The 26,590-nt window shown below is 43.3% G+C and overlaps 1 protein-coding gene across 3 annotated transcripts in view; it reads right to left on the bottom strand.

Moving 5' to 3' along the window:
* Window positions 1-26,590, bottom strand: part of PPP6C (protein phosphatase 6 catalytic subunit) — a 319,511-nt gene that overhangs the window by 220,596 nt on the left and 72,325 nt on the right. For all 3 annotated transcript variants that reach the window (XM_073600349.1, XM_073600347.1, XM_073600348.1), the window contains 2 exons: window positions 12,501-12,566; window positions 8,309-8,450 (listed from right to left, as the gene is read on the bottom strand). In XM_073600349.1, coding sequence (XP_073456450.1) covers window positions 8,309-8,450; window positions 12,501-12,566 — 208 coding nt within the window. The remainder of the gene's footprint in view (window positions 1-8,308; window positions 8,451-12,500; window positions 12,567-26,590) is intronic.

Below are 26,590 nucleotides of genomic sequence, written 5' to 3'. Positions count from 1 at the left end.
CAACATTTCTGTATTCAAAATCCTTTTTTGTTGGTCTTATGCCATATTCCACTTTTATGAGATATTGGGTATTCACTAGCTGTAAGTCATAATCAAATTAAAAGAAATCCTTGAAATATATTACTCTGTATGTAATGAATCTATATAATATGAGTTTTACTTTTTGAATTGAATTACTGAAATAAATTAACTTTTTGAGATTTACATTTTTGAGATGCACCTGTATATGTAATTTATGGGGTATGGGAGCAGGCAAACTACAAAAATTTACATACATTTACTAGAATATATAAATATGTTAGATGAGCTCTGCATTAGCCTTGGAGTTATACCGATAGCCTAGTGATGATGTCTTGTGTTTTGCCTGGTTGTCAGGCTGTTTTTTTGAAAAAATTCATTTTATTCACATTTTGCTTAATAACAACAATAACAAAACCCCAATAATAAGCCCCCTCCCTATTGTGCAATGCCCCAAAAATTCCAGACAGTCTAACACAATTTCTTGCCCTTTCAGCATACTTAGATTGGTTTAACAATGCCAACATAGGTAGAATCTAAAGCAGCAACTACAAACATTTAGCAGCTGTTAAGCCTATCAGGCCTCTTCAGTTATTGTAAATTCCTTTTATGCGACGTGCAATTCATCAGATACACAGTAACACAGTAAGTTATATAGTAGCATCCGAGAAGAGACCGGAATTGCCATATCTTCTCAAATTTTTTTGGGCACCCTCTGCTTAAATATGTTGCCTTATACAACGGTAATACTTTATTCACTATACCTTTCCAGAAAGCTAATGATGGGGCCTCAGGTTTTTTCCAGTGTAAAAGGATAGCTTTGCGTGCATAAAACAAAGTGAGAGAAAGCATGGTTCGCTGTGCCCTTAGTGGAGCTATTTCCTCCACCAGGCCCAACAAACATACTGATATTGTCATGGGGACAGGCAGAGAAATCAGTCCCTAAATGGTTTTGGTAACCCCTGTCCAAAATTCCTGTATCTGCCGACACTGCCAAAATATATGGTCGAAATCCGCCCCTGCTGCGGTACAACGCCAACAGGTTGCATCATCCAGGCCATAGATGCTAGCAAGTCTGGCTGGGGTATAGTGCACCCTGTGAAGTATTTTAAATTGAATATACCTATCACGCGCCGAGACTAGGACCTGAAAAGGGTGATCCCACATATCGTCCCAGTCATCACTTTGGAAATTGGGTACTAGGGAGCTCCACCTCTCTCTACATTTGTTGAGTGCTAGAGGCCTTTCGGCAAATAACTCTTTATAAGTGGCTGACAGTGTCTTTTGTACTGATTCATCATAGAGCAACTGTTCCAGAGGTGAGGACTGAAGCACCATCGCACCTGTGCCAAATTGCGTGACAAAAGCATGCCGCAACTGCAAATAGCAAAAGAAGTACCAGTTTGGGAGGTTATGCATCTCCTTTAGTTGGTCAAAGGAGAGTATTTTCCCTTCCCCCTCTATGTTTTTTAGTTGTTTTATACCAACTCTGGCCCATATGATTGGATCTGGTATTTCGCTAAAATGGGCTAATTTGGGATTAAACCACAATGGTGTATCCGGTGACCACGCCTCTGTGTCAGTACGCATGAGCACCCCTGCCCTGTCCCATGCCCGAATAGTAGCACGCATGGAGCCGGTCAAGGGCGCCCTCGTCCGTGGTCCTCTATATAGCAGGAGACCAAGACCCTCATATGATCCTACCAGGGCAGCCTCCAGCACAGTCGTTGCATCCCCATCATCCCTCACCAACCAACGCCTAGCAAAAACCATCTGCCCTGCAATGAAGTATTTGAATAAGTCAGGTAAAGCCAAACCTCCCTGTCCATAGGGTTCTTGCAATGTGCGAAGGCCTATTCTAGGACGTCCAGAACTCCACAAAAATGAACTGAACAGGCTGTTTGCGCGCCGAAAGAAAGAGCATGGAATCCAAATAGGAGTGTTGCACAAGAAGTACAAGAACACTGGTAGAATCTTCATTTTAAGGAGATTCACCCTACCAATTAAGGAGAGGTGTAAATGTTTCCATGCCTCAAGTTGTATTTTAACCTTTGAAAGCAGTGGCATTAGATTAAGTGTTAAGTAATCTGTAACTTTGGGGGGATATACGTACACCTAAATATTTAATTTCAGTGACCCAGGCTATTGGAACCGAAGAAGATGTCCGCGCCTGAGCTCCATCGTCAATAGCCATGATACTGGACTTTTCCCAATTTACCCATAAACCTGAGAATTTTGCAAATGTGCCTACAATTTCAAATACTGCCCCAATGAAGGTCCGGGGTCCTCTAAAAAGAGGAGCATATCATCTGCATATAAGGCCGTGCATTCACGAATGCCGCCTACCTGAAGGGCTTTAACTTCTGTGGACGCCCTTAAAGCAATAGCTATGGGCTCAATGGCTAAGGCAAATAATGCCGGGGAAAGCGGGCATCCCTGCCTTGTCCCTCTACCCACCGTAAACTGCGTAGTGCCCGATGTGCCTATCTTGATTGTTGCCTTGGGTGAGCTATATAACAGGGATATCCATGTAAGAAAACACTTCTCCAAACCCCATGTGCCGTAACACCGTGAACATGTAATGCCAATCCACCGAATCAAAGGCTTTGGCCATGTCCAAAGACACAATCACCCTGGCCCCAGGATTATTATGATCAATCTGTAGGTGCGCAAACAGCCTACGGAGATTTGTATCAGTGGACTTCTGCGGGATAAAACCGGTTTGGTCTATATCTACCTGTGTAGTTATTACCCTGGACAGCCTGGTGGCGAGTATCTTTGTGAGAATCTTAAGATCCTGATTGAGAAGAGCTATAGGTCTATAGGAAGAGCAGCTCAACGGATCTTTGCCTGGTTTGGGCAATAGGACCACCAGAGCCTCCATAAGAGAATCTGGTAAAAGCTTATGTTCCAAGCAGAAGTGAAACAATGTTCTGAGTCTTGGCACAAGAGCTTCCAAATGTGACCTGTACCATTCAATGCAGAAACAGTCTGGCCCTGGTGATTTATGAGATGGGAACGACCTTATGGCAGACTATTTCTTTTTCTGTTATCTCTACTTCTAGGCTCTTTTGGTCTGACTCTGAGAGCTTAGGTATATCTATGGAGGTAAGCAGGGATTCTAGATCTTGTTTGTTATATGCTGGGATGGGCATGTAGTGCGAGCTGAAGTATTCTACAAAGGTGTCAAGAATATCACTTGGGTCTGTCAATATAGTTCCTTGAGAATTAGTGATACAGGGTATACTGGTCTGAACCCTCTGCTCTGCCACCAGCATTGCCAGAAGCTTCCCATTTTTGTCTCCTTGTTCGAAGAGGGACTCAACCCTTCCCGTCCAAGAAGTGTGTGTTAATTCAGTATAATGCAACTTCAAAAGACGGCGCGCCTCCATTAGTTCAATATAGGTAACATTTGATTGGTCAACTGCATGGGCTGCCTCACATCTCCTCTCTTTGTCCTGTAATTCCTGCGATTTAATATTGAATTGTTTACGTGTTTGCTTAATTGCCGAGATATACTGTCCTCGCATACATGCCCTAAAGGCGTCCCAAACTGTTGGAAGGGGGGCTGACTGCAAGTTATCCTCCCAGTAGCTAGAAAAAGTTGGCGCCACCTGGGTAGATACCGACTCTACCTCCAACCATCCCGGATTTAATCGCCATGCCCCCCCTCTCACCTGCAAAGGTATACCAATATGAACCCGTAGGGGAGTGTGATCTGACAGACCTCCCGCCATATAATTGGCTCCCCTCACCAGCTGTAAAATAGGAGCATTTGCAAACACCAGGTCAATCCTGGATGAGGATTTATGCGTTTTGGACAAGTGTGAGAAACTTTTTGTAGTAGGATTTTTCCACCTCCATAAATCCGTGAGAGCAGCTGTCTCCGCCCACACAACCAGCTCTACCGACGCCACTCTCCTAGAGTTAGAGGAGTCCAAAGCAGCATTTAAAATGGCATTAAAATCCCCCGCCACTATGAGGGGTAAGTGTATGAAGGGGACCAACCTACCCAGTAAGTCATACAGTACTTGAATTTGAAATGGTGGAGGAACATACACATTGACTAGCACCATCTTATGCCCATGGATGTCTGCCACCACAATAACAACGGCCTCCTGGATCTGGGAGGACCTGATGAATACTACAAGGAACCGTTTTACTGATCAAGATGGCCACGCCTCTGGCGTACGTAGAATATGTAGCATGTACTGCCCGTTGGATCCAGGAGCGCCTCATAGTCAGAATCCTATTACCATCTAAATGTGTCTCTTGTAAAAAGACAATATGCGGTTTAAGTGGTTTCAAGTACTGGAACATCAAGGCACGCCGAAACTTTTCGTTCAAGCCTCTAACGTTCCAAGACAATATATCAAATATATTTGCTGCCATAGAAATACCTTAAATATAAGACAAAAAATGGTATATCCTTACAAAATTTGCAAGCAATCACTATGTACTGAGATTCTTGCCCATAAAACAAGTCCCAAGTAGCACCAGGCAGATTCTGGAACATTGCACAAATAGAAAAACCAAACCCCCCCCCCCCAGAACACATAACTCCCTGCTGCAGTGCAAAACATTCACTGATACACGCAGCGTATACCCAAAACTAGTCCAACTTTAACGTGAAGGTGACCTAAAAAAAAAAAGAAAAAATGAGTGTGTCCAGATCATTACAGTCTGTCGAGACAAAAAACAAAAAAATAAGACTGTGTGAAAAAGTATCAGTTCCTACTCCACTTTCGATCCGTGTCCTGAAAGGGATAAAAGTCCCATCTGACCCCTACAAGAAAGAAATATATCCAGGGGAGTCAACTCAACACCCACCCAAGTGAAAGCACTGAGAGTACGGATATAGTTAAATAGGTGTTGCATAGGAAGTCCCAGTCTCCTCATCCACATGGTGTGAAGGATTCTGTATAATCAGCATTTCGGCTGTGCGGGTGTATACATAGCTCCCCTAAAGCGGGCCCCCCCCCCCAGACAAGCATGAACAAGGAGATCCCCAAAACTAAATGAAGAAATGGAATCACCGTTACCTCTTTTCACAAGGTGTCAATCCAATCATGTGCGCCTTCAGGGGTATCAAAAAAACAGATTGTGCCTTTGTGAGGGATCCGTAGCCGGCTTGGGTACAGCATACCATACTTGATATTCTTTTCCCGGAGACGGCGTCTCACCTCATTGAAGGATCTGCGACGTTTCTGGACCTCGGCTGAGAAATCTGGGAACAGCATCAGCTTGGTGTTTTCGTATGGCAATTCCGGATGTTTTCTTGCCTCCGCTAGGATCATATCCCTATCTCGGTAGTTTAGCATTCTTACCAAGAATGGTCTGGGTGGTGCACCTTCTGGACGTTTCCCTGTGGGAACTCTATGCGCCCTCTCTACCACGTATGTGGGTGGCATGTCTGGAAGGTTCAATATTTGCTTGAACAGAGTTTCGGCAAAGATGGTGGGCCTCTGCCCCTCTGGCAGGCCTACCACGCGGATATTATTTCGTCTGTCTATTTTCGTCGTCGTCCACTTTATGTGCCAGGGAACTCACCAGCGATTGTAACTCTGCAATTTGTGCCGTGTGTGTGCCCTGCTGATCTTCCACCGTGCCAATCCGGTCTTCCGCCTCATTAATTCTCCCTCTCATCTTGTCTAAATCATGGCGAATCAAGGTACACTCTGATGCCAGGTGGTCTATGCAGACCATCATCATGGATTTAAACCCCTCTATAGCAGCTAGAATGGGTTTCTTTATTGCCTCTGGTGCTGTCTCCAGGGCAGCAGATGGGGGATCTACGTCCTGTGTAGCTGATGGGGCCGACATACCTGCAGAGGATGCAGCAGTTCCCGGGCTATGCGCTGCTCCCAGCTTGCTCTGTATACCGGAACTGGAAGCTGTCATGGCGCTTGGTGAGTTTGCGCTCCGCCCCTTCACAGAGCACGGCGGCTTCGGGTCCTTGTTAAGCTTTCCCCGGCTTTTGGCTGACATAATTGCTGTCACAGGGGGGTCCTGGGTGCCCGCGGGAGCCGCCGTGTTAGTCTGTGGGTCAGATGTGCCTGTGTACAGGGTGAATTTGTCGGATTCACACGGAGCTCCAGAGACCAGCGTCCGACCTGCTTCACATCCCGGCCACGCCCCCATAACTGGTTGTCAGGCTGTTAATGTGTATTCCTTTTGTAGGGAACTGGAAAATAATAAAATAAAATTTACAAATATATAGACACATTTTTTTTGGGGGGGGGGGGGGTTGTAAATTTACGACTCCTACTTACGAACGGCCTCAATGCCAGCCGCTTGTGTACCACTGTGGTCCTGGAAACTTCCGAGCAACTATCTTGCAGCACTGGACACATCCCACACTGCAGTACTGCATGGCCAGAAGAGCCCGGAACATGCCACATACATGCACAGGCGGAAGTTACACTTACAAATGCAGTGTTCCGACTTGCACACAAATTCCACTTACGAACAAACCTACAGTCCTTATTTGTGTTCGTAACTCGGGGACTACCTGCCTATCTATATCCATCTCTACATCTATATATTTCTGCAGCCTTGGAGACAACACCCCAACAGTGGAGAGTGCAGTTTGCCACTTGTGGCCTCTATGATCAGAATTCTGGGACATGAATCAAAAGGAGAAAATGTCACAGTTTAAACTTGGGAATTAAAAACTCCTGTGGGAAGCAGAGATGAGTTAGAAGAAGGCACCAAGGCATACATTCTGACATTATAAAAGGACACACAAATGTGACTATTCTCTTCACAGTCCAAGAATGTGCTATAAGCAGAGCAGGAGCCATGTTACATAGTTACATAGGTTGAAAAAGAAAAAAAATATATCGTACAATCCAATAGACCCAATTCTATACCCACAATTGATCCAGAGGAAGGCAAAAAACCCCAGCAGAGCATGCTCCAATTTGCTACAGCAGGGGAAAAAATTCCTTCCTGATCCCCCAAGAGGCAATAAGATTTTCCCTGGATCAACTTTACCTATAAATGCTAGTACCCAGACATATTATGTACATTTAGGAAAGAATCCAGGCCTTTCTTAAAGCAAGCTACTGAGCTGGCCAGAACCACCTCTGGTGGGAGTCTATTCCACATTTTCACAGCTCTTTCTGTGAAGAAACCTTTCCGTATTTGGAGATGAAATCTTTTCCTCCAGTCGTAAAGAGTGCCCCCTTGTCCTCTGTATTGACCGTAAAGTGAATAACAACACCAAGGTCAATATATGGACCCCTTTTATATTTGAACATGTTGATCATATCCCCCCTTATTCTCCTCTTCTCAAGAGTGAATAAATTCAGTTCCTCTAATCTTTCCTCATAGCTGAGCTCCCCCATGCCTCTTATCAGTTTGGTTGCCCTTCTCCACACTTTCTCCAGTTCCCCGATATCCTTTTTGAGAACTGGTGCCCAAAACTGAACTGCATATTCCAGATGAGGTCTTACTAATGATTTGAACAGGGGTAAAATGATATCTCTCTCTCTAGAGTCCATACCTCTCTTAATACAAGAAAGGACTTTGCTCGCTTTGGAAACCGCAGCTTGGCATTGCATGCTATTATTGAGCTTATGATCTACCAAAACCCCCAGATCCTTCTCCACTACAGATTCCTCCAGCTGTACTCCCCCTAGTATGTATGATGCATGCATATTCTTAGCCCCCAAGTGCATAACTTTACACTTCTCAACATTAAACCTCATCTGCCACATAGATGCCCAATCAGACAGCGCATTGAGGTCAGCTTGTAAATTGTAAGGACGTTATTCCCCTGCATAGCTTGGTGTCCTCTGCAAAGACAGAAATGTTACTTTTGATCCCAGACCCAATATCACATACACACAATGTATAGTGGTGCAGGCTAGATGGACCACTTGGTCTTTTTCTGCCGTAACTGTTTCAGCGTGTCCATCCTTCAATGGCAGAAGAATGTTGTCTTCAGAATCCTGTGCTCCTCAAAAGGACAAAAAATGGAAATTGATATTTCAGCTTTTCATAGATGCTGAAGAGCAGAGTTATCCGTTCTTGCACCCCCAAGAAATTCAGAGGCAAGATATGTATAATTGTGGGTTCCCATAGTTGCCTACCTACTGCAGTAGTTAGTTAATATGGGTCCCATTCTTTTTGTACCTTTTACATTTCTTTTGTGTTTTGTAATAGCTTAGTGAACACTGATTACACAACGATATGGTACAGCACCAATGTATATGGTACATACACAGTTCCAAAAGTAGTAGTGCTTTAGAGATATACAACACTCCTTAGATCTTTGTATAATTACCATAGAATCCATATACTTGTGTGATTTGTCTGCTTTCATGATTTCCTCTTAGCAGTGTAATACGGTCAGGCCATTTGGCTTTCAGAGCAAGCAGGTAGGTGAAGGTCTCCAAGCTGTAATATCCTCTGTCTACAAAGTCACCCTTTAAAATGTAAAAGGATAGTGTCAGCATAATTACAGAAAGTTAGCATTAAAAAAAAAAAAAAAAAAAAAAAAAAGTGCCAAGCAAAGAATACCCAAATAGCTGTTACTTGTCTTAAGCCTTGTACACACGATCGGATTGTTGGCCAACAGAGTGTCAGACTTTTGCCCGAAGGGCGTGTGCCAGGAACTTTTCTTGGCATACTAACGGCACACAATTGTCGGCCAACAAACACGAACGTAGTGACGTACTACATAGAATTTCAGCTCTTGAGCACCACCCTTTGGGCACCTTCTGCTAATGTCGTGTTTGGTGAGCACTGATTCCGAGCATGCGTTTGTACTTTGGACTTTTGTGTGACGGACTTGTGTACACACGATACGAAATTCTGACAACAGACCGTTTTCCGCTGAAAATTTACTAGCCTGCTATCCAACATTTGTTGGCCGAAAGATAGACAACAATTGTCCGAAGGAGCGTACTAACGGTCGGAATTTTAGGCAGTCTCATCACACAATTCCCCGACGAAAATCCGATCGTGTGTACGAGGCTTAAGGCCCCATACACACTATTAGATTTTCTGCAGATTTTTGTTTTCAGATTTACCAAAACCATGTAGTGCAAGGGTCTACCCGATTGCATACAAATTTAAACTCTTAAGGTTTGACCTCATATTATATGGTTTTTGTAAATCTGAACACAAAATTCTGCAGAAAATCTAATAGTGTGTATGGAACACAAGGCTAGATTTACACCTGTGTATGGTGGGCAGACATTTACTACTAGAGGCATTTTAATTCAAAACAGATGCACAGGATTTGCATTACACTGCTATTTTAGAACACTAGAGGGGCAATTTATGAATGAAGTAGATTGGGTACTAATCTAGCTCACTGCTCCTATTTAGCATTGCAAAGAAATTGATAAATTTCCCTATTAAAACAGGGACCAACTGCATACCGTTACAGCTTTGAATCCAAACCCACCATCAAAGCTATCTTTTAAACAATCATATGGAAACGGGGGGAGAGGGGTGGGGGGTAATGCGATCGTCTATCAAACTTAGCCAAATTCACTGTAAAATCCATTTCTCTGGATTCATTCATGGACACAGCTCTTCCGATTCTTGACTATAGGGTTTATAGCGCCACCTACAGGAGACTATAGGACACTAGGCTGAATAAGAACATAGCACCAGCTACATAGGCATGCCACTTTTTTCTGCCTAGTGATTCAGAAGTCAGGACCTAGTGCCCTACTGGGACCTGTGGTTCCATAGCTTTCTTTCCTTTATCCTGGGATTTTTGCCTGCAGAGATCTTCAATCAACAGCCAAGCTGTGCGATGTGTTGAATTATCTAGATCCAGTGGTCACCTAAGTCTGGCCAGTGCATGCGTGCACTAAGTGCTGGGTTGGCCGTGACATGCTCCACCTTGGACCGAAGCGGCCAGCGAGTTAAACACCTTCGTGGGGACACATGACTGGGCAACCTCAGTTCATACTTCCCTTTGGTGGGGCTTTTCCATTGGGGTCTGCCTTCTTGGGTTTGGAGGCTGTGCTGCTGCCACCATGTGCACTGCCTAGGCCGGCAGCCATATTCCCGGAGCTATTCCAATTGTACCCAAAGTTTTTATCATTTTTTTTTAACACAAAGAGCTTTCTTTTGGGGCTATTTATTCACCACTGGGATCTTTTGCTAAACAAACAACTACTTCTACTTCACTGATGAGACTGCATTGATGCGACACTGATGAGGCACCAATGAGGAGACAGTGGTGGGCACAGATTGGCAGACGCCAATCATCGGCTCTGGTCTCCTCTCCTCCACACGCTGACAGCGTGAGAAGGAGCGGTGAAGAGAGCCGGTAACTGGCTTCTGTTGACATCGTGATCAGCTGTAATTGGACACAGCTGATCACGTGGTGAAAAGCAGCCAATTGGCACTTTACCTCAATATGTTTTTGGCAGAGCGGTCTGCCCACGCCCAGCAGCGGGCATGATCACGGGAGGCCTTCTAGAACTGGACAACCACACTGTAGCCGTCATTTGGCTATAGCGCGGTCGGCAAGTAGTTAAGGATTCCTTGGACCGCAAGGTGGAAGCAATTGCACGCTCTAGGTTTACCATTGCGTTGTGTTAGCCACTACACCGGTATCACAGACATTGACCAAATGGGCCAAGGTTCTTCTGCAAGGGTTGAGCTTTGGACAGCTGCCCCAAGCATGGGTGGAACTGGCGGACCAGCAGTTCCAGGGCCTGAAGTAAGTTTGTGACGCATCCTCTGCACCAGTCCTTTCCAAGCTCTCCGTCTCGGCGGCGGTGCTCCGACGGATGCCAAGGCTCAAGTGTTGGTCTGGCGACCAGACTTCAAAAAAGCCTCTGGTGGCACTGCCTTTTTAGGGGGAACTGTCTTCGGAACTACCCTGGACGACATCAAGAAGCTTATAGGTAGCAAGAGTACCTTCCTCCTGCAGGCCAAAAAGAGCAAGGAATCGCGTTCCAAGTCTGGACCTTCCTTCACGACAGATTTTTCGTTCCCCTGGCACCTCTGACAAAGGCTCCAAGCCTTTCAAAGCTCCTGTGGGCAGTTCCAAGTGTTTCTGGCCCATAAGCCCCCAGATAATTCCACCTCATGAAGCATTGCCCCGACCCATTTTTGGGGGGTGGGCTTTTCACCTTTGCTGGATTTCTGGCCCGTGGACTTTCCTCATTCCTGATAAATGTGTCCATGATCTAATTGTGGCTAGTTACAAAATAGAGTTTCTTTCCACCAGAGAAATTATTTCCCTCCAATCTTCGGATTTCCACAATAGAGCCTTCGGGCCCAGTATGGGGCGGTATGGGACCTGCTTCTGCAGGAAGTGATTGTTCTGGTGCCTGAATGGGAACGATTCTGGGGGTTTTACTCCAAGCTGTTCACGGACCCAAAGAAAAGTGGAGTTCACCCAATCTTCAATGGTCCTGAATTCCTTTGTGTGGGTACAAAGGTTCAAGATGGAATCCATACGCTGTATGGTGGCCTCCCGTCACCAGGAGGATTTCCTGACTTCCATTGACATAAAGGACCTGTATCTGCATTCACATCTGCGGGGGACATCAGCATTTCTTGCGCTTAACATCGGCACATTATCAGTTTATGGCACTCCGCTTTGGTCTGCCCTCCCCCTTCGGGTGTTTAGCAAGGTATCGGCTCCTGTCCTGGCGTTACTGAGACAATTGGGGATTTCTGTGCACCGCTGCCCGGATTACTTGCTCCTGTGTGCGGAGTCTCATCTGGCCTTGGTGGACAGTGTCAAAATCAGGAAACAATCCCTGCAGGACTTCAGATAGATCTTGAATTTCAAGAAGTCTGCCCTGTCCCTGGCATGAAAGGCTGGAGTATCTAGGACTGATTTAGTGCAGGCCAAGGCATTTCTTCCAGTGATCAAGCTCCGGATGGCAGTGCTCCTGTCCTTCAAGTAGTCCTCTCTGCAGACTTGCATGCGCACACCGGGTCTCATGGTAGCCACCCTTCAAGGTGATCCCATACAAGTGTTCTGCAGAGGGAAATCCTGTTCAAGTGGGACAGATTGCTCACCACCTCCACTGGACAGTGATCATGATGGACAGGACAGTAACACAAATATTGAATGTGTTACATTAATAGGGTAGCCAAGCAATGCGCATTTACAGAAGGAACAATGGCAGCCTCCTATAACGCAGAGCGCAGATTTCCTTTAATAGCCAGAAACTCTTTGTGCATCTTTAAGGCTGTGATTTTTGTTCAAATTCAAAAAGACGCAGCTTTCCTGCCGTGGGAACTTAGTCCCAAACACTTTCCTCTCAATTAGAATGCCTCAGTGGTGACTAGGTGTTCATTGGGCAAGATGGAGTGTGGGCAGGGCTTAGCCTGAAGACTGGAAAGTCAGTGCCTCAGTAACGGAGTGAAATAAGTCCCAGAGGGTGCACAGAAAAAAAACATTTTTAAAAAATTTACAATGGTTGACTTAGTTTAGGAAAAAGTTTCAAAATTGCATTAAAAACTGTAGCAAATTTAGTGGGATTACTAACCATAAATATGTAGTTTGTGTCAGGAACTTGTCCTCCAGTCCTGAAGAGTTCACAGAGGTCGTAGAACTAGAATGAAGCCAACAGTCACCATCATTACTACATTTTACTGCACATATCAAAAGAGACAAAAAAAAGAAGGTCAAGTACATATATGCACACTTTTTTTTTTTTAAAGAAAAAAAACACAAGCAGCCACATTTGATTCATCTACAAGTGTGATTTGAAGTGGAAGGAAAAGCCTAAATTCAAAGGAGAAATTTCATTTTAACAGGTTACGTATTCAGGCATTAGTGCAGCAGCTGGCTTCTCCCTCTGAGCCCCAGAATGGGTCTGACCCCCCCCCCCCCCCCCCTTTTGGTTTGGGAACGGTAAAGAGGTTTGAACAGAACACAATAACTCTCTTCCTTAGGGAACGGTAACAACTCCCTAAGCTGGGAGTTGGGAAACCTCTTTCAGTAAGCCTGCTCTCCTCTAAGACAAAGGCACACATTTGAAGGCCAAAAACAAGGGGAAGGACAGCTCTGAAAATTCCAGTTTGGAACCAGAGGATATGACCTTCTGTAATCAAGTGGAAGGTCTCCTGGCACAAGATGTTTGCGATTGCCAGCAAATGTTTCCCTCACTGGTAATAGGGGGGTGCCTTTTCATTGAGATGAGGACTTGGAAGTCGGTTTAGAGCAGGGGTCTCAAACTAGCGACCCTCCAGCTATTTTGAAACTACAAGTCCCATCATGCCTCTGCCTGTGGGAGTTATGCTTGTAACTGTCAGCCTTGCCATGCCTCACGGGACTTGTAGTTTCGCAACAGCTGGAGGGCCAACAGTTTGAGACACCTGGTTTAGAGCCCATGTGCAACCTGCGACCCGAGGCCTGGTATATGATGTGCGGCTCTCAGACCTCAGCAATTTGTAGTGGGAACAGTGATTAGTGTAATAACCATGATCTTTACTAGCCTCATGTAACCGGTTTCCAGTTTCATATGGTCTTCTGAAGCATATCCTCAGACAAAAATGTAGCATGTCCACACTCTGACCTTCATTTCCTTTATTAGGTCTTCAGTTTCAGACACTGCTCTCAAGCATTACATATATTAAACATTATGTGCGGAACTTTGGTATTTTCAGGGACCACATTTAGGCCCCCTTTAGCTCATACAGTGAGGGAAAAGTATTTGATCCCCTGTGATTTTGTACGTTTGCCCACTGACAAAAATGATCTGCCTATAATTTAAAATTGTAGGTTTATGTTAACAGTGAGAGACAGAATAACAAAAAAAATCCAGAAAAACGCATTTCCAAAAAGTTATAAATTGATTTGCATTTTAATGAGTGAAATAAGTGACCCCTTCACAAAACATTGACTTGGTACTTGGTGGCAACACCCTTGTTGACAATCACAGAGGTCAGACATTTCTTGTAGTTGGCCACCAGGTTTGCACACATCTCAGGAGGGATTTTGTCCTGCTCCTCTTTGCAGATCCTCTCCAAATCTTGTCCCGCTCCTCTTTGCAGATCCTCTCCAAATCTTTAAGGTTTCGAAGCTGATGTTTGGCAATTCGAACCTTCAGCTCCCTTTACATATTTTCTATGGCATTAAGGTCCAGAGACTGGCTAGGCAACTCCAGGACCTTAATATGCTTCTTCTTGAGCCACTCCTTTGTTATCTTGACTGTGTGCTTTGGGTCATTGTCATACTGGAATACCCATCCACGACCTATTTTCAAAGCCCTGGCTGAGGGAAGGAGGTTCTCACCCAAGATTGGACGGTATATGGCCATGTCCATCGTCCCTTTGATGCAATGAAGTTGTACTGTCCCCTTAGCAGAAAAACACCCCCAAAGCATAATGTTTCCACCTCTGTGTTTGACGGTGGGGATGGTGTTCTTGGGGTCATAGGCAGCATTCCTCCCCCTCCAAACACGGCGAGTTGAGATGCCAAAGAGCTTGATTTTGGTCTCATCTGACCACAACACTTTCACTCAGTCCTCCTCTAAATCTTTCAGATGTTCATTAGCAAACTTCAAAACGGGCCTGTACATGTGCTTTGAGCAGGGGGAGCTTGCGGGCGCTGCAGGATTTCAGTCCTTCAGGGCGTAGTGGGTTACCAATTGTTTTCTTGGTGACCATGGTCCCAGCTGCCTTGAGATCATTGGCAAGATTCTCCTGTGTAGTTCTGGGCTAATGCCTCGCCGTTTTCATGATCATTGAAACTCCACACGGGGAGATCTTGCATGGAGCCCGGGGCCAAGGGAGATTGACAGTTATTTTGGGTTTCTTCCATTTGCGAATAAATCGCACCAATAGTTGTCACCCTCTCACCAAGCTGCTTGGCGATGGTCTTGTAGCCCATTCCAGCCTTTTGTATGTCTACAATCTTGTCCCTGACATCCTTGGACAGCTCTTTGGTCTTGGCCATGGTGGAGAGATTGGAATCTGATTGATTGCTTCTGTGGACAGGTGTCTTTTATGCAGATAACAAGCGGAGATTAGGAATACTCTCTTCAAGGCAGTGCTCCAAATCTCAACTCGTTACCTGTTTAGAAGACACCTGGGAGCCAGAAATCTTGCTGATTGTTAGAGGATCAATACTTATTTCACGCATTAAAATGCAAATCGATTTATTACTTTTTTGAAAAGCGTTTTTCTGGATATTTTTGTTGTTAGTCATTCTGTCACTGTTGAAATAAAACAATTAAAATTATAGACTGATCATTTGTCAGTGGGCAAACGTACATAATCAGCAGAGAATTAAATATTTTCTTCCCCTCACTGCAAGTTGACGATCACTGGTTTAGAATACTTGTGGCAAAACACATTTTCTGATTTAGCCTTGGACACAGATGCCTGGGGCAAATGAAAGGATGACTTCTCCTGCACCAAGGGCCCAGGCTTACAGATAGAGACCCTCATCATCTTAATGTAAGCATCCAAAAACTTTCTACCCCCCCCCCCCCACCATATTCACCCCCAAATTGGCAGCCTTTACAATCTCTTCTCACAGGTTGGTTTAGCAAACCAAGACTTTAGAAAACATTCCACATTTGTACAGACAGAAGTACAATACTAGATCATTGACTCACTCACCCAGTCCACACAGGACCAGGCTGCTTAAAAAAGTTCGAAATGACATTGAAAGAAAAGGCCATCTCCAATACCAGAAGAGGAAGAAGCAGCACGAGGAGCCAGTCAATTTTGCTGCAGTGCAAGAAACATGCTGATAGGAGGATAGAGCAAAGTGACAGATAGCTCATTAGTCTGCTGCTTCTCCTTTTAGTATCCAGGAACAGGCTGGAAAACAAGGCGGTGCTGTGGGGTACAATGTGTAAATCTCAGAATTGGACAGACAGGGATGCAAATTTTTGGCCATGTACAACAGTTCCCTTATATGTACACCAATCAGCCATAACATTATGACCAATGACAAGCAAAGTGTATAACATTAGCTTGTTACAATGGCATCTGGAAGTGGATGGGTATATTCGTAAGTGAACATGTTATCCCTGAAGAACTACGATACAAGTACTTCTCATAAAATTAGAATAACAAAAAGTTAATTTCAGCAATTCAATAAAAAAAAAGTGAAACTCATATATATACACATACATATATATATATATATATATATATATATATATATATATATATATATATATATACATATACATATACACATATATACATATACACACACATACATATACACACATACAGATATATTTCAAGCAATTATTTTTTTAAATTTTGAGGATTAAAAAAATTAATAAAGATCTCCTCAGGAAGAAAGACTCCTTAATGGATTCCAAAGACCCACGATCATCTTAATCATCAGGTATATATATGCAAGAAAAAGGCAACATATAGTGCTCTCCATTTGATAAAACTAATTTAATGGTAAAAAGTAATGGATACACTCACAAGGATAGCACAATAAGCTTGTGCAAGCTGCAAAGCATTGAAATCACAAGATGGCCACGGTGTGATGTCAGTCCGCAAGCCCCGCCCCCTAGATGCGTGTCGAAGATTATGGCTTACAATAGTGAAAACCCCAAATTCAGAATCTCAAAATTAGATTACATACGACCAATAAAAAAAAAAAAAGGATTTTTAACCACTTGCCAACCGGCTCACACTGATATGCGTTGGCAAAGTGGCACGGGTGTGGAAAACATACCCGCAAGACGCTGCGTCATCGGCGGCTATGTAAACAAGGCATTTCCCTGTTCTGCCTAGCAACACGACAGGGATCTACTGCTCCCAATGATCGGGAGCAGTGATCGCTGTCATGTTCTAGTGGGCTCATCCCTCCTACAGTTAGAAAACGGCCAGCGAACACACTTAACCCGTTGACCACCCCCAGTATTTAACCTCTTTCCTGCCAGTGAAATTTACACAGTAATCAGTGCATTTTTATAGCACTGATCGCTGTATAAATGCCAATGGTCCCAAAATAGTGTCAAAAGTGTACGATCTGTCTGCCGCAATTATGATAAAAAAATAAAAATAAAAAAATAAATCGCAGATCGCCACCATTACTAATAAAAAAAAAAAAAAAAAAAAAAAAATGCCATAAATCTAACCCCTATTTTGTAGATGCGATAACTTATCAATAAACGCTTATTGCAAATTTTTTTGTTTTTTTTTTGTTTACCAAAAATATGTAGAATACATAGTGGCCTAAACTGAGGAAGAAATTATTTTATTAATAAAATATATATATTAAAAACCGCAGAGGTGATCAAATACCACCAAAAGAAAGCTTTATTTGTGGGATAAAAAGGACGTAAATTTTGTTAGGGTACAACGTCGCCGTGCAATTGTCAGTTAAAGCGACGCAGTGCCATATCGCAAAAAAGGGCTTGGTCAGGAAGGGGTTAAATCCTTCTGGGGCTGAAGTGGTTAATGCAGAAACGTTGGCTTACTGAAAAGTATGTCCGTGTACAGTATAGTATGCACTCAATAATTGGTAGGGGCTCCTTTTCCATGAATGACTGCATCAATGCAGTGTCGTATGGAGGCGATCAGCCTGCGGCACTGCGGAGGTGTTATTGAAGCCCAGGTTGCGTCGATAGCGACCTTCAGCTCGTCTGAATGGTTGGGTCTGGTGTCTCATCTTCCCCTTGACAATACCCCACAGATTGTCAGGGTTTAGGGCCAGGCAAGTTTGCTGGCCAATCAAGCACAGTGATACCATGATAATTAAACCAGGTATTGGTACTGTTGGCAGTGCGGGCAGGTGCCAAGTCCTGCTGGAAAATGAAATCGGCATCTCCATAAAGCTGGTCAGCAGAGGGAAGCATGAAGTGCTCTAGAATGTCATGTTGGAGGGCTGCGCTGACTTTAAACTTGGTAAAACACAGTGGACCAACACCAGCAGATGACATGGCTCCCCAAATGAAGTTTGCACAGATGACTGTGCAAACTTCACACTGGACCTCGTGTAACTTGGATTCTGTGCCTCTCCCCTCTTCCTCCAGATGCTGGGACCTTGATTTCCAAATGAAATGCAAAATTTTTCAGTCTGTAATGATTTAGGGAGCCATGTCATTTGCTAGTGTTGGTCCACTGTGTTTAATCAGGTTCAAAGTCAGCGCAGCCCTCTACCAAGAAATTCTAGAGCACTTCACGCTTCCTTCTGCTGACCAGCTTTATAGAGATGCAGATTTCATTTTTCAGCAGGACTTTGCACCTGCCCACACTGCCAAAATTATCAGTACCTGGTGTAATGATAAAAACACCATAAAAAACACCCAACAAGCAAAATTTCATCAATTTTATATTTGAAACATATTTTAGTTTTGTGCAAAAGAGTTATACAGGACAATTGTACAATACAATGTTAATAGTAAGGAGAGTCTTTCATCCCAACAAAACATGAGAACTTGCATAGCAAAAGAAAGGCAAACTCTTTCTTGAACCCAAAAAAAGGAAAAAATTGCAAAACGAACAAAGTAAGTCTGGTGTCAAATTATTGCCAAAGTAATCAGTAACCACATAATGTTTGTGTAATTATACAGGCAGTATAGGAGACAAGAGTAAAACCGTGCTAACATGTAAGGTGCAGGTCAGATCTAGGAAATACAGGTTGAAGAGGACTGCAACCATCTATCCCAAATTTTATTATATTTGCCCAGACAGTTTCTATTTACGTAAATCAGGTAAGGAGTTATTAACCGCAGTGAGCCAGGCAGCAAATGTAGGGGCAGCTGCTAATATCCAGTTCCGGGTTATGAGCTTTCTCGCTGAAAATAACGTTTCATGTAGAAATTGGAGCGTGTATTTATCTATTCCGGCATCTGGGAATAGGCCCAGAAGGCACTGCTTTTGATCCAGCGATACTGGTGAGCCCATTTGGTCATGTAAGAACGGGAAACCTGCGACCAGTAACCCTGAATCCAGGGACACTGCCATAGAAGATGGTCAAAGGTGCCGACAGAAATCAGGCACCTGGGGCACATAGAGCTGCGTGAGGGGTAGAATTTAGCCAGGCGCTGTGGGGTAAGGTATGCTCTGTGCGTAATATAGGTTTGCATGAGTCTATCAGCAATTTTGGGGGATGCCAATCTGGGGGTTTCCAACACTTCACCCCAATCCTCATCCTCAAAGTCTCCCACGCCATCCAGCCACCGCTGTTTAATAGGGTATGCAAATTTAGTTGCAGCTGGGAGTAGTAAGCATACTATAGAAAACAGTTATGAGTTGCCGGGATTCTTCCCTATATAGCACATCTAGTACATTGAGGGATGATAAAGTGGGATATGTGCCCATAAATTGAGTGTATAGGGCATGGCGCACCTGGAAGAAGCGGAACAGCATATAATTGGGGAGGTTGAATTCTGTTTTCAGTTGAGCAAACGTCTTAAGTTCCCCATTACAAAGAACGTGTGACAGTAAGTATATACCTTGAGATATCCAAATGGTGCGGTCAGGTACCTGAAGGAGCTCTGGAAGAAGATTATTGTACCACAGGGGGGTATTGTCATGGAACGTGGAGTAGTCCAGCTTGGACATCACCAGATTCCAGACCCTCTTATGTTGAAACGAGAGGCCAGAGCGGTTTGGATACATCAACAAGCCCCTCAGGCCCCTGAGCACATCACAGAATGGGTGTGGGAAATGCGAGTTCACTGAACAACCCACTAGGGCCAGATATCTGTGCTTATCTGACTTATTGATGTGAAAGAGATGGGAGAGCTGCGTCGCCAGGTAGTAGGACCCAAAGTCTGGGACTGCAAGACCCCCCCAATGTGACTGGACACTGTAGGGCCTTCCATGAGAGCTTGTGTCTACTTGGTCTGTATATAAAGGACTGTAGGAGCGTATCCATGATTTTAAAGTACTTGAATGGGATGTAGGTGGGAGAATGCCATAATACGTATAGGTAGTATCTTAATCAGGCCTATACGCCCCATCACCTCTACTGGTAATCTTGCCCAGGTTTGTATTTTGGATTTAATGAGCGGGATTAGGGGCTCTACTTCCAGCAGGATAAAGTCAGCCAAGGACCGGGAAATTTGTATTCCCAAGTGTTTAAGGGTGCTTACTCTAACTAGGGGTAGGTTAGCCTGTTGTCTTGACGGGGAACACATCAATGGAAAGGATCTGGAACTTAAAGTGGGGTTCCACCAAAAAAAAAAAAAAAAAAAATCCAAATTTTTTTTGTAACTGTCCTCTAAATGCCTGTTGTTAGGGGGTCCCTCATAGTCTGCCTCTTTCAGTGCCTGGGCTGATGACATCACTTCCGTCTCAGCACAGGAAGTGCTCAGCTCTGCTCCCTCCCTCCGGTCAATCATCTGGGACCCATTACAGGTCCCAGGTGACTGAGCGGCCAATCACGCGCATGTGCAGTGGGTGCCAGGCTGTGAAGCCACAGCCCGGCGCCCACAGTTGCAATTCCGGCGGCGCTGAACGGAGGGGGACACGAGCGGGGCTTCGATCCCCCGCATCGCTGGACCCTGGGACAGATAAGTGTCCAATTAAAAGTCAGCAGCTGCAGTATTTGTAGCTGCTGACTTTTAATTTTTTTTTTTTACTGGCCCTCCTCTTTAACCCAATTCATTTTCAGTCCAGAGAACCTGCCAAAGCTCTATTTGTGGGGAAAAAAGGACGCAAATTTAATTTGGGTACAGCATTGCATGACCGCGCAATTACCAGTTAAAGCAGCGCAGTGCCAAAATTGTAAAAAGTGCTTTGGTCATTGAGCAGCCAAATCCTCTGGGGCTGAAGTGGTTAACAACATGTGTATTATTTATTCACTCAAGACCAGTGCCTATTGGGTGCAAAAAGCTAAATTTTGTTCCCACAATCCCTATTTAGATGGATAAACAAAATGTTTCTGTTGCGCCAACCCGCCCTACTTATACAACAAATAAATCAATAATCAATACATAAAACGTGAATTATAACTATACATTCTATAAACAAATCTCTTAATATGCTGCGCTACTAATCACCAGAACAATATAAATCAACAAATAGTGTATAGTCAAAATAAATATTATCCCAAAAAATAAATAGCATAAATATACAGTGGGGACGGAACGTATTCAGACCTCCTTAAATTTTTCACTCTTTGTTATATTGCAGCCATTTGCTAAAATCATCAAGTTCATTTTTTTCCCCTCATTAATGTACACACAGCACCCCATATTGACAGAAAAACACAGAATTGTTGACATTTTTGCAGATTTATTAAAAAAGAAAAACTGAAATATCACATGGTCCTAAGTATTCAGACCCTTTGCTGTGACACTCATATTTAACTCAGGTGCTGTCCATTTCTTCTGATCATCCTTGACATGGTTCTACACCTTCATTTGAGTTCAGCTGTGTTTGATTATACTGATTGGACTGGATTAGGAAAGCCACACACCTGTCTATATAAGACCTTACAGCTCACAGTGCATGTCAGAGCAAATGAGAATCATGAGGTCAAAAGGAACCGCCTGAAGAGCTCAGAGACAGAATTGTGGCAAGGCACAGATCTGGCCAAGGTTACAAAAAAAATTCTGCTGCACTTAAGGTTCCTAAGAGCACAGTGGGCTCCATAATCCTTAAATGGAAGACATTTGGGACGACCAGAACCCTTCCTAGAGCTGGCCATCTGGCCAAACTGAGCTATCGGGGGAGAAGAGCCTTGGTGAGAGAGGTAAAGAAGAACCCAAAGATCACTGTGGCTGAGCTCCAGAGATGCAGTCAGGAGATGGGAGAAAGTTGTAGAAAGTTAACCATCACTGCAGCCCTCCACCAGTTGGGGATTTATGGCAGAGTGGCCTGACGGAAGCCTCTCCTCAGTGCAAGACATATGAAAGCCTGCATGGCGTTTGCTAAAAAACACCTGAAGGACTCCAAGATGGTGAGAAATAAGATTCTCTGGTCTAATGAGACCACAATAGAACTTTTTGGCCTTAATTCTAAGCGGTATGTGTGGAGAAAACCAGGCACTGCTCATCACCTGTCCAATACAGTCCCAACAGTGAAGCATGGTGGTGGCAGCATCACGCTGTGGGGGTGTTTTTCAGCTGCAGGGACAGGATGACTGGTTGCAATTGAGGGAAAGATGAATGCAGCCACGTACAGGGATATCCTGGACGAAAACCTGCTCAGGACCTCAGACTGGGCCGAAGGTTTACCTTCCAACAAGACAATGACCCTAAGCACACAGCTAAACTAACGAAGGAGTGGCTTCACAACAACTCCGTGACTGTTCTTGAATGGCCTAGCCAGAGCCCTGACTTAAACCCAATTGAGCATCTCTGGAGAGACCTAAAAATGGCTGTCCACCAACGTTTACCAACCAACCTGACAGAACTGGAGAGGATCTGCAAGGAGGCATGGCAGAGGATCCCAAAATCCAGGTGTGAAAAACTTATTGCATTTTTCCCAAAAAGACTCATGGCTGTATTAGATCAAAAGGGTGCTTCTACTAAATACTGAGCAAAGGGTCTGAATACTTAGGACCATGTGATATATTTTAGTTTTTCTTTTTTAATAAATCTGCAAACATGCCAACAATTCTGTGTTTTTCTGTCAATATGGGGCGCTGTGTGTACATTAATGAGGAAAAAAATGAACTTAAATGATTTTAGCAAATGGCTGCAATAGAACAAAGAGTGAAAAATTTAAGGGGGTCTGAACACTCTCCGTCCCCACTGTATGTCTCATGCATGTTCATGCATAAAAGTTTCATACCAAAAAAGTTTATACCAAAAATTTCTACGTATCCTAATTGTCCCCTTAGGGATATTGCTGAGCCAGGTGGTATGATAACTATCCCAGGGCAAGTAGGCATTTCTAATCGGTGGGTTTAAAATGATTTCTATTTAGAAACCTATCCTACTCTTTGAATATTTCCAAATCTAAGAATACTATCTGTTCAGCACTAACAGTCCAGGTAAGCTTAATATTTTTGGAGTTATTGTCCATTTTTGCCCTAAAGTCATCGAACGATTGACTATCTTCCTTCCAAATGATCAGTAGATCGTCTATAAATCTTTTATAACATATGAGTACCTCTGCAGATTTACAAAGAATCTCCTCTGCTTCCCAGCAAGCCATGAACAGGTTCGCTGCACTAGGTGTTTGAAAATAGAAAACTGCGCCACGGGTTTGAAAATAAAACTGATCCAAATACCAAAAATTATGACCCAAACAAAATTTTAAACACTTCAACAAGTACTTTTTATGGCTAGTATTATGGTTCGACCCCTCAAGTGCCTATCTTACTGATCGCTGGGCATCTTTATGCCCTATGATGGTGTAAAGCGAGCCTACATCGACCGTACCCAAAATGCAAAACTGAAGACCTCCAAGGGGAGGAAGATTATTATTATACAGGATTTATATAGCGCCAACAGTTTGTGCAGCGCTTTACAACATGAGGGCAGACAGCACACTTACTGTGCTTAGTACACAGTACATTTACCAATATGCTTAGTATACCTAATATATGCCTTTAGTCTGTTGCACCAGTGGCTGTAATTTATTAGCATACGTAGAAATTGTTCTAAGACATCTGATTTTCTTGAGAAATCAGATGTCTTAACCAAGAGATGTATAGAAAAGCTTTATGATCCTGCTTCTTTATTGATTGATAAGCATAAAGTATTGGAGATGGATAGGGAGTTATTACAGGAAGGTCAAAAAAAAGTAACTTTGGGTTTGAATAGAAGGTGATTCTTAATTCGAATATACAGTTCAGACAGGTAGAACACATTATTAGAAACCATTGGGACATTTAAAAAAAAAAACAAAAAAAAAAAAAAAAAACAAAAAAAAAAAAAACACACAACAACAGGGTACTAGGGACCCCTTCTACAGGCACATCTGGGGATTATTTACAGAAAGGCGTCTACATTGAAAGATCAATTGGCCCCAGGGGTCATAGACCCACCAAAACAGAGAGAGAGAGTACCTTGTTTAACAATGTACCGACAGGTTTTTATGCATGTGGTAAATGCCTAGCTTATCGTCAGGCCAAGACTAATAAAAAGAAAATAAATGTTTACATCTACTAGTACAGGGAAGGAATACCCTATCCGAGATTTCATTACGTGTGGGACCACGGGTGTCATACGTGCTGGAGTGTGGAAATGGGCTCTAGTACATTGGTCGTACATCCAGAACATTACACATCAGAGTGGAACAACATATGAGGAATATTAAAAAAAAAAAAAAAAAAAAAAGGAGTGGTCACACATAATGTACCTAAACATTTTAGACATATTCATGATAAAAATCTTGGTTCGTTTAAATTTTGGGGGATTGAAAAAGTAGAAAAACACTGGAGAGGAGGTAATTATATCAGGCAACTTAGTAGGAGAGAATCTGCATGGATATTTGAGGATAAATTACTTCCGAGGGGGTTAACCACTTGCCGACCGCCGCACACAGATGTACATCGGCAGAATGGAACAGGCAGGCAAATGGGCGTACCTGTACGTCCCATTAAATTCGCCGCCTATCGGGAGCGTGCCCGTGGATCCTGGGAACTCTAAGGCCCGTGATTGCGGTGTGGAGAGGTAGAACGGGAATATGCCTATGTAAACAAGGCATTTCCCCGTTCTGCCTTGCGACATGAGAGATCCACTGCTCCCTGTCATCGGGAGCAGTGATCGCTCCCATGTCAGTGGAAGCCCATTCCCCCCCACAGTTAGAATCACTCCCTAGGACACAGTTAACCCCTTCATCACCCCCTAGCGTTTAACCCCTTCCCTTGTCATTTAGACAGTAATCAGTGCATTTTTATAGCACTGATCGCTGTATAAATGACAATGGTCCCAAAATAGTGTCCGATGTGTCCACCATAATGTTGCAGTCACGATAAAAATCGCAGATCCCTGCAATTACTAATAAAAAAAATAAAATGCCATAAATCTATCGCCCTAAACTGAGGAAAAAAAGTTTTTTTTAAATATTTTTTGGGGATATTTATTATAGCAAAAAGTAAAAATAAAAAAATTGCTTTTTTTTAAAATTGTCGCTATTTTTTTTGTTTATAGCGCAAAAAATAAAAATCGCAGAGGTGATCAAATACCACCAAAAGAAAACTATTTGTGGGGGGAAAAAAAGGACAATTTTGTTTGGGTGCAACATTGCACGACCACGCAATTGTCAGTTAAAGCGACGCAGTGCCGAATCGCAAAAAGTGCTCTGGTCAGGAAGGGGGTAAATTCTTCCGGGGCTGAAGTGGTTAAATTTTTTTTTCAATATCTTTTATTAAGTTTTCTTTATATCATATACAAAATTCAATAACATACTTTTCATCACAAAAATGTATTTTCCTCTAAAGCGAATTACAATTTACCTCTAAACCTCAAACTCCTCCCCCTACTATCCCCCCCTCCCCTCCCCTGGATCCGGGTTTTATATCACTTTCATCTTTAATGTACCTACTCTTAGTCTGGTCAAGCTCCGAACATTTCTGCAAACTTCATTGTATGCTTAAATCTAAGCCAATCCTTCCATTTTCCCTCAAATCCCGCCCACCCCTCCTCCCCACTAAATCTCAAATACTCCATATTGTGGATCTCATTCACTCTATTACTTCAACTCCTCATTGTGGGGTTCTCTGGGTCTTACCAGTGCTTAGGAATTAGACTTTTGGCTGCATTGAGGAGTGAGGGAACCAGGGTATATTGGTTGACTGGTGTTTTCGTCAGGTGGAATAATCTCAGAATTTTTCTCATCTCCGGCTCATTCACCTGTGTCCCTAATTACTCCTCCCACTTACTGATGTATGGCAGCTTCCCCATCCAATTCCCTTCCATCAGATATCCCCCTCCTTTTTACTACCTCCATACAGAGTTTCTCCATCGGTAGCAGATTATCTGCTGACCTCTCTGGTTGAGGGAGGGAATCAAAGAAATATTTTAGATGGGAATACCGCCATTCATCTATCACCATTAAGTAATTTTTTTGTTTTAACTCTTGAAATGTGCAAAATCTTCCCTTCACCAATACATCTTTTAATTGTGCAATCTGTTTTTTAATCCAGTTTCCAAACAAGTTACTTTTCCCCAGTGGAAAATACTCAGTGTCCTTCAGTGCAATACATGGGGAATAATATGTCCATTTTTCTTTTTTGTGTATCATATCCCACGTCCCTAGTGCTTTAAATGTCATCTTATGTGATTTCTCTCCTATATTCCTCAAATGTGCGGGAACCCAAATTATTTTCCCCAACTCTGTCTTGCTAATTGTATTTTCCAGTTCCACCCATCCTTTATCTTTATTATTTTTTGCCCAGTTAATAACCCGGGCAAGGAGAAGCGCTTTGTGATAGTTCTTTAAATCTGGAACCCCCAGGCCCCCCTGCTTTCTGTCTCTAGTTAAAACTTGTAAACTTATTCTCGGCTTTTTCCCCTTCCAGATAAACCTAAGGAGTATGGTGTTCCATATTTTAAAATACACTTGTGGGAGAGGGATCGGCAACATCTGATATTAGTACATAATCTTCGGAAGATGGCTCATTTTGAATATATTAATTCTCCCCAACCAAGACACATCTTGACGCAATTTTACTTAAGTCATTTTTAATTTCATTCAGCAATGGCAGGAAGTTTGATTGGTAAAGCGTATCCATATACGTAGTAAT

The sequence above is a fragment of the Aquarana catesbeiana genome, linkage group LG09 (assembly GCF_042186555.1).
Source record: "Aquarana catesbeiana isolate 2022-GZ linkage group LG09, ASM4218655v1, whole genome shotgun sequence".
Classification (NCBI taxonomy): Eukaryota; Metazoa; Chordata; class Amphibia; order Anura; family Ranidae; genus Aquarana; species Aquarana catesbeiana.
This window is presented reverse-complemented; position numbering and strand designations above follow the sequence as displayed.